At 39.7% G+C, this 14,159-nt stretch overlaps 1 protein-coding gene across 1 annotated transcript; it reads right to left on the bottom strand.

Annotated features, from left to right (window-relative positions):
* Window positions 1–931: 931 nt before the first annotated feature.
* On the bottom strand, window positions 932–13,363 carry LOC104424930 (endo-1,3;1,4-beta-D-glucanase). The gene is made up of 7 exons (XM_039307874.1): window positions 13,106–13,363; window positions 12,788–12,809; window positions 12,481–12,607; window positions 10,748–10,838; window positions 10,548–10,641; window positions 9,302–9,401; window positions 932–1,310 (listed from the first exon to the last, which is right to left on the bottom strand). The coding sequence occupies exons 1-7, from the start codon at window positions 13,251–13,253 to the stop codon at window positions 1,179–1,181; spliced, it is 714 nt and encodes a 237-aa protein (XP_039163808.1). The 5' UTR covers window positions 13,254–13,363; the 3' UTR covers window positions 932–1,178.
* Between the last annotated feature and the right edge of the window lie 796 nt (window positions 13,364–14,159).

Genomic DNA, 14,159 nt, shown 5'->3' with positions numbered 1-14,159 from the left:
GTCTTCATCTAACAGTTTAAATTTTAAGAACAGTTAGCAGCGATCCCACAGAATCTCACATGGTGTCAGAGTCGGAAATCTTGAATTCAAATTTTATGAGGCCTCATTTGCCTCCCTAATTAAAAATTTCCACGCTTAGTACTAGCCAAAAAGACTAGACTAAGTGTAAGAATCACATATTCACCTAACAGTTTAAGTTTTCAGAACAGTTGGTAGTACCAAAAAATCTCACAAACATATTAAGCATGTGCAAACAATAAAATAGATGATTGGTTAACGGTTGCAATAAAATGAAAATTCGGAGATTTCATGTAACATTTGAAAGATTGAAGACAAACTAGCACCGCCTTGACAGTTCATAGAGAGTTTGTGTAATTTCCCCTCAAATTTTATTAACAGATTGAGGTGTTCCTTCTTAATCAAAGTAACCTCAATATATCTTAAGTCGAGATCAACCATCGCATGTATTAGGTTGAAGTTAGTCTGGACAAGCTTCAAATCGAAGTTGAACTTGATTATTGAAAAATACTTCCAATCTACACAAAAATTTACGGTTAATTTCAAAAGATAATCAATGCTTTTAAAACATCACAATTCATTTTCTGAAAGTTCACTTACACCTCCACCATAGCTATCAATCAATCCATTACAATCGACTTGACCTTGTATATCTGGCAATAGACCACGGTCACAGTTCACCATGCCCTGGGACTTCGATGGCCCGACCCAATCACTAACAATGGAACTCGGGTCACATCTGACTTGTCTCATGTTAATCACAAAAGGTACATTGAGATTTACACAAAATACAGCTTTTTAATTTTCATAAAATAGTAGAGATTATGCATGCAAACCGAACTATGACATTATCTGACGTTGAACAGCTTACTCATCTGAAGAAACGCAATATAATAGAAAATATGTCCATCCCTAAATTTGAAGTGAATCGAGGGATTGGAACGGGGATTAGAACGACCAGATGCTTATACAACAGCTCTTCCACTGAAACAAAGATTGTAGGAACTCCAAATAACATTGCTCTTTCCATCTCTTACACATTACACCACATAGGCGTCCAGATAAACTAAGAAACGAGAAATATGGTACCTGACAACTCGTATATCATACTAGGTAATCATGTCCTACTTCCCACTTATTTAAGGTTTGATGTGGCTTCTTTACTTGACATACTTCACAAACCATTGTACCATGTCTACATGAGCCTCCTCCGCAGCAGCTTTTTCTTCATCCTTGTATCTCACTGTCCATCCATGAGTTGTTCTGGGATAGACCTTCACGAATCCGTCAACCTGCACGACAAGATTGAAAGAGCATCATTTCCAAACTTCTCATACAAGAGGCTACACGCAGCAGAGAGTCAGATTCAATTCAAGAATCTGAAGATCCTGGTGTGGAAGAGCTATTGAGACCCCACAAATCACAGTGATTAATGATATCGAACGTCATTTTGAGAGGCAAAAGGAGTATCTAGTGAACAAGGGTGAAAAACCTCATTTACAGAACATGATTCATCCATGTGCTGTTCAAAACTTACAGGTTTAGTAACAACACAATAAAGGAATTGTGGATGTTTGCTACTGATAAAAAAACTTTTCCCTGTCTCGTCTTGTCTTTAAATGGCAATCAGAGTCGGACACATTTGGTTCTTGAAGGCTTTATTTAATTTGGGCTTAAGGCCCGTCCGCCCAAGTTGGGCCAAGAGAGCCCGGCCCACGGGAATATGGCCCGTGGATGGGGGAAGGTATAAAGAGAGAGAGAAGACGTACGTGGAATTAGAAATTACGCACGTCTTTTCTCTCCCGCGTTTTCTCTCTCAAAAACAGTAGGCATACGGCTTCAAATTCTTCCCTTCAAGGCTTCATCGGATCGAATTCGACCGGATTTTCTTCCTCAATCGGCGTCGGTGTTTAATCAGTGGCTAAAAGTACGCTCGAATCCGTGGTGTGCTTTAGGATCGGTGATGCGTGTTCGTTTTCTGGGCTTCGTCTTCCGCATTGATTTAGGGGTTCGATTTAGTGTCGAATCCGGTATTTCGAGGATCGGTCATTCCCAACATTGGTATCGAGCCAGGTTTCATGTTTTCCGATCTTGTTTCATGCTTTCGATTGATTTTTCGCAAAGTTCTTCGGCCGTACGGATCGGGCGAGAAATCCCGACACCCGAGCACCTTTACGCCCTTTTTTCCGAGTTTGCGTAAGTCGCAATCAAATTCTGATGGCATAGGAAGAAAGGCAACGTCGAGACGAGTCCGGGGACGGTAGTGCGCCGCCGGCGCGCGCACGCGCCGGAAGCGCTAGCTCGCTCGGCGCGTGCGCACCGCCGGCCGACGAGTGGCACGCGCCGGTCCCGCGGACCGGCGCTTGCCGACGTCACCCAACGGTCAATAACCGCTAGGGTGACGTCATCGATGACGCGTCACGCACGACGACGGTCGCCGGGCGGTCACCCGCCGGCGACCAGCCCGACCGCGCGGGGCCGGCATGCGCGCGGCACGTCTTAGCTTGCGTTTGCGTGACGTCAGCTTGCGCACGCGCACGGCACGTGCCGTCGGTTCGCGCGAACTGGGCCCGACCGGTCCGACGACCGACGACCGTTGACCGTTGACCACCGTTGACCACCGTTGACCGACGACCGTTGACCGTTGACTTTGACCGTTGACCCGAAAAAAAAAAAAAAAAAAAAAAAAAAGGAAAGAATGTGTTTCTTTTTCAATTAAGTCTATGTGGATTATAATGTGATCCCTTATTTGTTCTGCATTTGTTGCAGGAACAATGCCTCTCCCGAGGTTGCGCACACCTATTCGCGCGATTCTGGATGAACAAAGGATAGGTGTCTAAGTTGATAGGCGGGCGGCGATCATCGATGGGAGAGGTGACTTAATTGATCATGTCCTTGAAGTCAACGAGAAAATTCAACGGGTCATATGGAATGGTCGTCCTATGTCACGATCGAGATGGTGCGATTTTCATAAACACTCTTCCACCCGAATGGCAAGATGTGTTGAATCGCATATGGGATGTCAACGGAGCTTCCTATAAGAAAATTGTGATGGATTTTGTAAATGAATATTATTGTATTGTTTCAAGGGAAAAGATCAAGAAATTGAACAAAAGAGGATCTTTCCCGGTTCGTGTGTCGACTTGGTGTTAGTTGTATTGGTGATATATGTTAAGTGTGATTTGTGGACATATTATGTAATGATTACTACCTAATTGTGTTAATTGAAAGCATTATTGTTTTTATTGGATGTTCTATTATATATTGCTTTCTGTTATTACTGGTTCTCAGGTAATTAGCTATGGGTAGTTTTAGAAGTTTTTGTAGCTTCATAGAATTGATTTTGCATAAGACAATTATATTGATGATAGTTTTAAGTTAGGATTTTGGAGGATGATTGGAAACATAGTGACCTTTTGATTCTGAAACCTTACTTGAAATTATTCATTAATATGATGGGTCTATGTAAATAGGATGCATAAATGATAGGCATTAATAATTCGTGCATATTTGTCGATTTGTTCGGATCAATGGCTTCACCACAAAGGGCATAGTTGCCGAGAGCTGAACAAAGGTGAAAAGCTCAATGGAGACAACTATGAAATTTGGCAAATGAAAATCCGTATGTGCTGGAAGAGCAAGAAGCACTTGAGGCTCTTGTCATGACCATGGTAGAACTGAAGAGGGAACCACTGCATAGCACAAAAGACACGAAGCTTTTTCTGCGTGGAAAGAATGAACTCTCTAGCTCGCATCACGTTGCTGAGCAGCATGGAAAATGACGTCATGCGAGTTTCGGCGTTTTGACAATGCTAAGGAAATGTGGGAGGCATTGGCAGCTAGATTTGGTCATACTTCGGTGACTAGGCGAGGCAACTCATTATCGGGTTTGACTCTTATAAGAAGCCTCATGGTCGGACCATGAAGCAACATCTTAGAAAGATGTCAAACATAATAAGCGAAAACAGAGATGCTGGCCATGTCCTCACAGATGAGCAGCAAGTGCAAGCAGTGATTCGTTCCTTGCCTCAGAGTTGGGAGCACATGAAGGTGCACCTGACTCACAATGAAAATATCAAAACCTTTGAGGATGCAATGCGTCATCTTGAGTGGAAGAGGACCGCACATTTGGCGGCTAAGCCGGATCTTGAACTCTATCATGCTAGTTCTAGCTCAAATAGAGCTTCGAGCTCCAAGCGCAAGCGCCTAACCGTTTGATAAGGAAAGGCAAGGAAGAAGCGGTCCTTCGGGGAAGAAACCCAAGTTTAACCAACATGAAAGAGGGAAGCGTCCCCGCATGAAAAAAAGCTTGCAAGGGTGAAATGCTACAAGCGTGACAATAAGGGTCACTATGCTCGCGGCTTGTCGTGAGCCAAAGAAGGTATGCACCCCTTGTACTTTTCAGAACTTTACTTTTGTGTCGAGTTATGTATTCTTAACTGAGTCTAATCCTTTGTGGACTGTGGATTCAGGAGCAACGGACCATGTAGCGAAGGATAGAGGATCCTTCGTGGAATTCCGACGAGTACCAACTGGAACTAAGTGGATCTATGTGGGAAACAACTCCAGCTGAAGTGAAAGGAATTGGCACATGCCAACTGAATATGCGTGGTGGACACACTTTGTTCCTTCATGATGTGTTGTATGCTTCGGAGATTCGTCGGAATTTAGTGTCCATTAGTGTTGGTTAAATTAGATTTTAATATGAACTACGTAATAGAAGTGTGAATTTGTTTTTGGATACAAATTACTATGGTTGTGGTTATTTTCCGAATGGTTTTATTGTATTAGATATTGATTATGTTAATACTAATGCCTGTTATTCCCTTCTCACGTCTCCTAATAAATATGATAATGATGTGAATGTGTGGCATGCTAGACTTGGTCACATTGGGCTGTGAGCGTATGAATAGACTAGCCAAAGAGGCTTATTGGGCAATATTGAAAAAGTCGATTTGTCCATATGTAAGCATTGCCAGAAAGGGAAAACGACAAGGAAACCATTTGGAAAAGGAAAAAGAGCTGAATTTCCTGCATATAATCCATAATTGATATCTCTGTGGTCCAATGAATGTGAAAGGAAGGCATGGGGCTGTTTATTTCATCACTTTTATAGATGAGTACACTCGATTTGGATATGTCTATTTGATTTCTCATAAATCTGAAGCAATAAGTTGTTTCAAAAGGTTTATGAACCTGGTAGAGAATCAATTAGACAAGAAAATAAAAGCATTGAGATCCGATCGAGGTCGAGAATATTTATCTGATGAGTTCAGAAAATTGTGTGATGAAAAAGGAATAGAAAGACAGTTGTCTATTCCATATACTCCTCAACAAAATGGTGTTGTAGAGAGAAGAAACAGAACCCTACTGGAAATGGTTAGGTTCATGATGGCGCATGCTAACTTGCCTATCACCTTTTGGAGTGATGCATTGTTAACTGCTGCGTATATACTTAACCGGGTGCCTTCCAAATCAGTTACTTCCACTCCATATGAGTTATGGACAGGTAGAAAATCGGACTTGAGTTTTCTTAAGCCATGAGGTTGTGCTGCCTATACACATGAGTCCTCTCACAAGTTTGGGAAATTGGGTCCCCGAGAGGAAGAAGAGTATTTTCATAAGATACTCGGAACACTCGAAAGGGTATGTGTTCATTGGTGAGCAGAAAAGTGGGAGTATAACTGGTTTGAATCACGAGATGTCACATTCTTAGAGGATGAGTTTCTAAGAAGGGCGAAATAGGGGAAGATTGTTCCCTATTTGAAACCTTGGATCAAGATAATGACCTTAGTGGACTTCGTCCAAGTGGGAGTAATATGAGAAGTGATGAATTGAATTCAACTAATTCTCAATTGCAACCACATGATGAGACGACATCATCATTACCTAATCCAAGTGGGAGAATGATGGGGGATGATGTGCTAAGTGTACAATCTTCCATACGGCGAACAAGTTGCCAAAGTATTCCCCGTCGACGTTTTGACATTGAAGGGGAAACTTTTATGGTTGCTCCACAAGATGAGGATGAGCCAAGAAATATAAATGAGGCTCAATTGCCCTAGTAAGGAAAAATGGATTAATGCAATGGAAGAGGACATGGAGTCGATGAAATCAAACCAAGTCTGGAAACTGGTTGATCTGCCAAAAGGACGCAGAGCTATTGGGAACAAATGGGTTCTCAAAATAAAGCGAAAAGGCTGATGGCTCGATTGAAAGGCATATGGCTCGCCTTGTGGCGAAGTGGTATAATCAACAAGAAGGAATTGATTATGAAGATACGTTTTCTCGTAGTGAGATTTACCTCGATTCGCATTATTCTCGAATAGTGGCTGGTCCTGGATCTTGAGTTACATCAAATGGATGTAAAGACTGCTTTCCTCAATGGAGAATTAGAGGAAGAAATATATATGGAACAACCCGTTGGTTTCATAGTGAAAGGCCAAGAAGAAAAAGTATGTCGACTTTTGAGGTCGATATATGGTCTTAAGCGATCATCAAGACAATGGTATATACGTTTTCATAATGCCATAATGGCATATGATTTTACGATGATTGATGAGGATCATTGTGTATATATCAAAAGATCCAAGGATCAATTTGTGATCATATCATTATATGTTGATGATATACTAATTCTGGAAGCAATATGGAGTTTGTTAAGATCACAAGAGTTGGTTGTCTTCTAACTTTGAGATGAAGGATATGGGTGAGGCTGCATACATTCTTGGAGTTAAGATTTCAATAGATCGTTCGAAGAGATCGTTGTCTCTTTCGCAAGAAACTTATATAAACAAAGTTCTAGAACGGTTTCGTATGCAAGATTGTAAACCCATAAACACTCCTATTGCAAAAGGTGAAGGATTGAGCCATAGACTCGTGTCCAAGGACTCCACAAGAGAAGGAACAAATGAAACATGTTCCTTATGCAAGTCTTTGTTGGGAGCTTGATGTACGCTATGATGTGTACAAGACCCGACATATGTTTTGCAGTTGGAATGGTGAGTAGATACCAATCCAATCCAGGTCTAGCACATTGGAAAGCCGTTAAGAGAATACTGAGGTATCTGAAGGGAACTGCTGATTACAAGTTGAATTACCAAGGAAAGATCTGCGACTTGAAGGCTATTCGTATGCTGATTGGGGAGAGATTTAGATGAAAGAAAATCTACCTCGGGATTTGCTTTCTTACGAGCAATGGCGCCATATCATGGAGTAGTAAGAAGCAAACATGCATAGCCTTATCCACGATGGAAGCTGAGTTCGTGGCATTATCAGCGGCAGTACAAGAAAGCTTGGCTTAAGAGATTCTTGGATCATTTAGGTGTTATTGAGAAAGCTGCAAATCAATTATTGGTTAACTGTGATAACCAAGCAGCTATAGCATACATCAAAGATCCAAAGTATCATGGCAAGACCAAACATATAGATACCAAGTATAACTTTGTCAAGGATATGGTTGCACGAAAGGATGTGAACTTACGGTACATATCTACGCATAGAATGGTAGCAGATCCTATGACAAAGCCAATACCTAGAGATGTGTTTTGTGGTCATGTAAAATCTCTAGGATTGCGTAGAGTCTGATAATTTCCCTGAGTTGTTCACATTTATGAACTAGTGTTGTTTCATTATTAATCCCTATGAATCTTTGTTTGATCTTTATGCATCTCAATACTCAGTGTATTATTTTAAGTTGAGAAGTATGTCGGACAGATAAAAGATTAGCCCACTCACACGGGTAATCGCCTCGTTTTTCTGTGTGATAAATAGAGATGAGACTGATTTTAAGCTTATTATCTAGGTGATAATCGAGAGCTCAAGCTTAAAATACGTATGTCACCTTAACTAAGTGTTAAGATGAGGACATAATACTTACGATGTCCGAAAGTAAAATACCTCACATATTTTACTTTATCTGTCTATGATGCCGATGAGTTCGATGAATTTTGTGATTGAGTAGATATGTGAACTCAAGTTAGACATTAGGTATGTCCGAACTATCATCTCGTACGGTATTGAAAAGTGCAGACATACGCTCCATGGGAAAGGATTTAATATCGTAATACGTATTTCATACTACGTATGCATGAGACGACCAATAAGAGTGGCAAAAAGTTTGATCTCAACTTTTATGACGTGTGAGACTCTTGAGGAAAAGAGTTCCTCAATTTTTAGTCCCCTGGACTCTTACTTATTCTCAAGATTTCTATTTAGTATTTGCTATCTTAGGGTGTTACCAATGGTCATGAGATGATTCGATCTAATGGTGCATTTCTAGAAAAAGCAAGCTGGACTGAAATTGAGAGTTTGAAGGAAAGAGGAAGATCGATTTTGGAGAATCACATTGTAGTTTTGTATTCAGTCGACCAATTATGATTGTTTTTGTGATAATTATAATTGTGAATACAATATATATCATTGTTTAAAAAGAGATCAAGAGATATATAAATGTGATCGATCGATCTAGGGTACTGCATACTAAATCTATTCGGAGTGTGACGCCCATTAATGAGCTGCTATATATTCCTAACAGATGTATAGCAACGAGCTCTCAAAGTATGCTAGTCGCACGGATTATTCACCGGTATGAATGTTGAAGAGAGGTAAAGAGAATATTGTTCGGCCCACCATGTGCGAGTGGGAGATGAAGGCTTTATTTAATTTGGGCTTAAGGCCCGTCCCGCCCAAGTTGGGCCAAGAGAGCCGGCCCACGGGAATATGGCCCGTGGATGGGGGGAGGTATAAAAGAGAGAGAGAGAGAGAGAGAGAAGACGTGGGGGAATTAGAAATTACGCACATCTTTTCTCTCCCGCGTTTTCTCTCAAAAGGAACAGATGAGGCATACGGCTTCAAATTCTTCCCTTCAAGGCTTCATCGGATCGACCCGACCGGATTTTCTTCCTCAATCGGCGTCGGTGTTTAACTGTGGCTAAAAGGTACGCTCGAATCTGTGGTGTGCTTTAGGATCGGTGATGCGTGTTCGTTTTCCGGGCTTCGTCTTCCGCATTGATTTAGGGGTTCGATTTAGTGTCGAATCCGGTATTTCGAGGATCATCATTCCCAGGGTTCTCATGTTGGACAACGAAGAGATGGAACTATCCTAGTTATCCTAATCAAATATCAGCTTACAGGAAAGAACTTTTATCTTTTCAAGACCAATGTTCCGTTTGTTGGACATCTAAAGCACCATCAACTTTTTGAATAGCTTAGCATCCAGAACAATTGCAGGTTCATTACAAGGAATACTCATACACAGATCAAAAGCAATGGGCTTTCTTACCTCGGGCTTAGCAGCAAGCACCTCTTCAAACTGTTTGAGGAGTTCAGGTGAAGCATTTTCATCGACCTCAGCTCCTAACACAGCAATAGGAACCTTAACCCTTGCCAACAGACCAATCAGTTGAATAAACTAGTCTTGAAAGTGCACCAACAAAATGTTAAATTGACCTTCTTTGGGCCATACTAAACAGACTTCAATTAGCCCCCTAACATCTATACACATTTTTTTCCTGGCCACTGGAATAAAGTAGTTTTATAATGCTCATTTCGGACCACTGCATTCATGCACTCATGGATTCAGACGATGGTAAGAAGGAATGCTAAATAGGCAGAGAAAGTACGACTGCCCTACATTGTAAAACAACAAGAAGACCAATTTTAGTCAAAGAGACAGATAAAGAGACAGATAATATCTATTGCCTTCATTTTCCAGCACGGGATAAGTGTTAAATTCCTACAACTTGTTACGAAAATGCATTTCAAATCCCAAAACTTACAAAAAGTGCATTTAAGTCCTAAAACTCCCAAATTGTTTCAAACGAGTTCTAAGATTGACGACGTTAGCCTTTTCCGTTAAAAATGCTGATGTGGCATTTTAAATAATTTTTAATTTTCCACGTGAATTTTTTTAATTATTTTTTAATTATTTAAAAAATAGATTTAAAAACTAAAAAAATCAAATTTGTTCATTTTATCTTATTTTCACCAAAATTTTTTAAAAAAGTTAAAATATTTATTAAAAAACATTTTAATTAAAAATAATTTTTTTAGTTAAAATATTTATTAAAAAATATTTAAAAGTTAACATTATTTTTTAATTTATTTTTAAAAATTTTAAAAATAAATTTTTAAACTTTCTTTTATTTTTTGTTGAAAATAATATAAGAATAAATTTAATTTTTAGTTTTTAAATCTAATTTAAAAAATGGATAAAAATTAATTAAAAATAAACCTAGAAAATAAAAATTATTTAAAATGCTACGTCAATAATTTTAACGGAAAATGTTAACGGTCGACCTGGGACTCATTTGAAACAATTTGACAAGTTTTAGGACTTAAATGCACTTTTTTGCAAGTTTTTTGACTTAAATGCATTTTTAAAAACAGAGGACTTCCTAACACTTATCCTTCCACTCATGTTTGAAGAAATGCAATTTGATGTACATACTTGTTTTTCATAATACGTCAACTTGTTATTTATATCAAGAAGCTGCAAAGTCCGTGTGTGGATGCAAAATGGGGTAGACATACCTTTGATATCATCAGTAGTGACAAGTGCAGGGTGTAATATAACACCAGCTTGGATGAGCTCACGCTTGTTTAACTCAACCACACCCTTACCTGAACAGAAAACATTTTAAGATATGTTAAAAACATATGAAATGCTATCCAGAGGAATTCTTTTGTGTGATATCTTGTCCATGGTCTGAAGATATGCTTCACATACCACCCCAGCAGAAGCCTGCAGCCCCAATTTTAGATATGCCTTTACTTTTCAGAGCTTGGATAACCGGTAATGTATCATCGTATCCCGATTCCTGTAAAACTGGTGTTTAGCTTTAAACAAAAGAGATATATGCAGGGAGCATGCACCTTCCACACCTAGACGTGTTTAAATGAAATTCAACAAAACCAAACACCAGCAACGAGAATAACCCAATACGGACCAAGACTAACACACCAAGAATACGTGAAAAAACCCTTTAAATGGGACAGGGAAGCATCATGGAGTAACGGGATTCACTATTCGGTGAATAATCAAGAGTACAGGAGGTATGACGTAAACTTCTTTCTACAAGTTATATGACCCCAGGCTCCCATTTACAAAAATACTATCCACAATCTTCAAGACTCCAACCTCCAAACTTCAAAGCATGTGAAAATCCACATTTGCCGAGCTACCGAAGGAGTTTTCAAATATTCGTACAAAGTGGAGCCCAGTTGGGAGTAGATCTATCTTATGAATCAATCAAAAATGTCTCTCCTCTCTAATGTGTTAATTCAAGTTTCATAAACTTCTCCGTTTATAGGATTGATATTCTTGTCAATACCCGCCCGTGACCTGCAGGAACCATCCTATTCGAGATGTGATTTGATGCATTCCCACCCCTCCGCCATCCCATAAATCTATAAATAGTTCAACCACGTTTGAGTCCTCTCATCTCAACAATCACTTCCTGCGCTTTTCAGATCAATGGCATAGTGTATCCTCAAAACACATATCTACTTCAGAGATATTCTTGAGTGATTCATAATTAAGAAAGATCCCACAAATGGTCACCGCTTTCTATGATTACTTGAGTACTCTTTTAAACGCAGGACACATGAGGATTCACGTGGGTTTGCACAAATCACATCATAGCAAGATTCCCTCCGATAGATGTGTAGTTTTAGTACAAGCTAGCCCCCTAGCCTATACAGTGAAGGAAGGGAGTGATTGATAGAGTGAGAGGGCTAAGGAATTTGTGACACCTCAAGTCTCACATTAGATGGGAGAAATCTTTCTTAAGAGATTTATAAGTAAGTACTCACTCTAAATGGTCACCAGCTTTTTGGTTATTTAAACATTCCTTTCAGGTTTCGTCTATAGGAAACAAATCTAAATGTAACATACCACCATGTCAAAGAAAAATGTAAACGAGCAACTATTGAAGTAATATTACCTCCATTGGAAAGAAAATCCCAACCCCTGGTTTTACTCTTCTCTTGGGTGTATAATGTGCATTTTCTTAGAAGTTTAAGACTTCCAATGGCAAAAAACAATTCTAGTAATTGACACGAAATAAGGCCAGAGGCAACAATGCACAAATTGGTCCGACCACACATTAACAAACAACCTAACAATTTCAACAATCTCAAAGCTATCACGTACTACCAAGCAAGATCCTGCATTAGCGAAAGCTGAAAGAAGGCTAAGGACTTGCAGACCAGTAGTTCCAACAATTAGGAACTGATAGACACTAAGTTTGAAAATAAATGAGTTGAATCCATTAACTATTCAATAGACCCAAAGATGGAACTGTGTCATATGAATGAGTTGTGAGCAGAAACACAAAAAAGTCACATCGGTATGGTCAAGTAAATCGTATGTCTAAGCCATTATAATCACTGAACATCCCAACTACCAACAGATGAGGATTATAAGCACTATAAGAAAATGTATGAGGAAACAGAACATACCACTCCATGATCTTTCGCCCAAACCGGTATGGGCCTCTCAGCATTCTCAGGATCATAGGCTTCTCCATAGAAATAGTCAGGAGCAACCACGTAGAAACCAGCAGTCGCAACTTTGTCCGCAAGTTTCCTGCAAATTGGGAAGCATGGTGGCAGTTGAACTTCCAGAAGAAGTCGTGAAAGAATATCAGACTGTTATTAGACATAGTACTTCCACTTGATGCAAACAACAGATTAGCATCAATCACACTTCTCCGAGGGAATGCATTTTCAGGAATTCAGCTAATCTCCGATACCTACTGGTCCATGCCTGAAATTCGGCGCTTCATACCCTGCACCGTCAAGACACACAATTCATATTAGAATACCACATGTATATATGACAAGGAGCAGTAGACATAATTTGGCCAATGATAATGCGAATAAAATCCATTCTGTTTCCACGCTACAACTTCAAGAAATTACCATCAATACTCAGGACCGCAGCAGAAGGAGGAAAGTTTCAAGTAAAAGATTGTAAATGTGTGAATACACGCACTCCACAAAAGAAGGCGAAGAGAAAACTAAACTGAAGTCAAACCATTGATCATAGATAGCCATTTTCTACCGCAAAGTCGATATCACGCACCGAAGATGTCGGAGAGGAGAATGATGGCGAGCTTGGAGTCCAGCGAGCCGACGACGTATGCGTCGAGGCCACCCACTTGCTCCACGTGTCCCGCTCCACTACTCGGATCGAGGGCCGGAGGGTTTGCGCAGCACTGTGGACCAGACATTGCTATGAATAACAACTTCCGAGAGGCTCCGATGATCAACGATTGACAAGGGGAGAAGGTGAAGGAGACGTGGATTTATAAGAAGAAGAGGAGAGGAGGAGGAGAAGCGGTGAGGGAGTGAGTGAAGCTGTGATAATTCAAGTAGGTTCCTGTACCTTTAACAATATTTTTATCCTTCACCTGCTACCCTTGTCCGACAAGTAATAATTCAAGTAGGTTCTTGTACCTTTAACGATATTTTTCCATTTATAGAGAAAAGAATATTCTGAGGCGGCTGTGCGCTGCAAGACCCGCGTGGGTCCAATCGGTATGGATATGAAGTTCAATTTTCTTGAGCAGGACCACTTGTACTTGAGGATGACCAATTTCGGTATGGATATGAACGTTCTTAAGACACCGAGATGGCATTGCAGCCTCCCTTCAACTTGCGTTGAAGGGCTTTCTCCTGTTTAGAGCAGGACCACTCGTACTTGAGAAGATTTTAATATCACAAAAAAATTCTAAAATAATACGTCTACAAAACTCCAAATTTGTACAAAGTTGATGAATATCTCATCTGCTAATTTTCATTAAATTATATTAATATCGTAAAAATCTTAAACAAGTAGACATGTAATAAATGAAGAACAAAAACCCTAAACCCGTTCGACCCGTTAACTGTACTTGATAATTTTACAGTAAAATTAACAAAAACTAATTAGTTTTGGGTTCTTTATGATATTAATCCAATTTCAAATAAGGATATGAAGTGAGGTTATTTTCTGAAAAGATGATCTGAAATTGAGATAAAAGTATGAAATGACAATAGTTAATGTTAGATATGGGCTTGGCCGATGGGTGAGGACATGGTCATTTCGACAGCATTGCTCAGGGTCATTTTTGTCCAAAACCATTTTTTGTCCATTC

The sequence above is a fragment of the Eucalyptus grandis genome, chromosome 2, assembly GCF_016545825.1.
Source record: "Eucalyptus grandis isolate ANBG69807.140 chromosome 2, ASM1654582v1, whole genome shotgun sequence".
In the NCBI taxonomy this organism is placed as follows: Eukaryota; Viridiplantae; Streptophyta; class Magnoliopsida; order Myrtales; family Myrtaceae; genus Eucalyptus; species Eucalyptus grandis.
The sequence above is the reverse complement of the archived record's forward strand: the minus strand, read 5'-3'. Positions and strand labels throughout refer to the sequence as shown.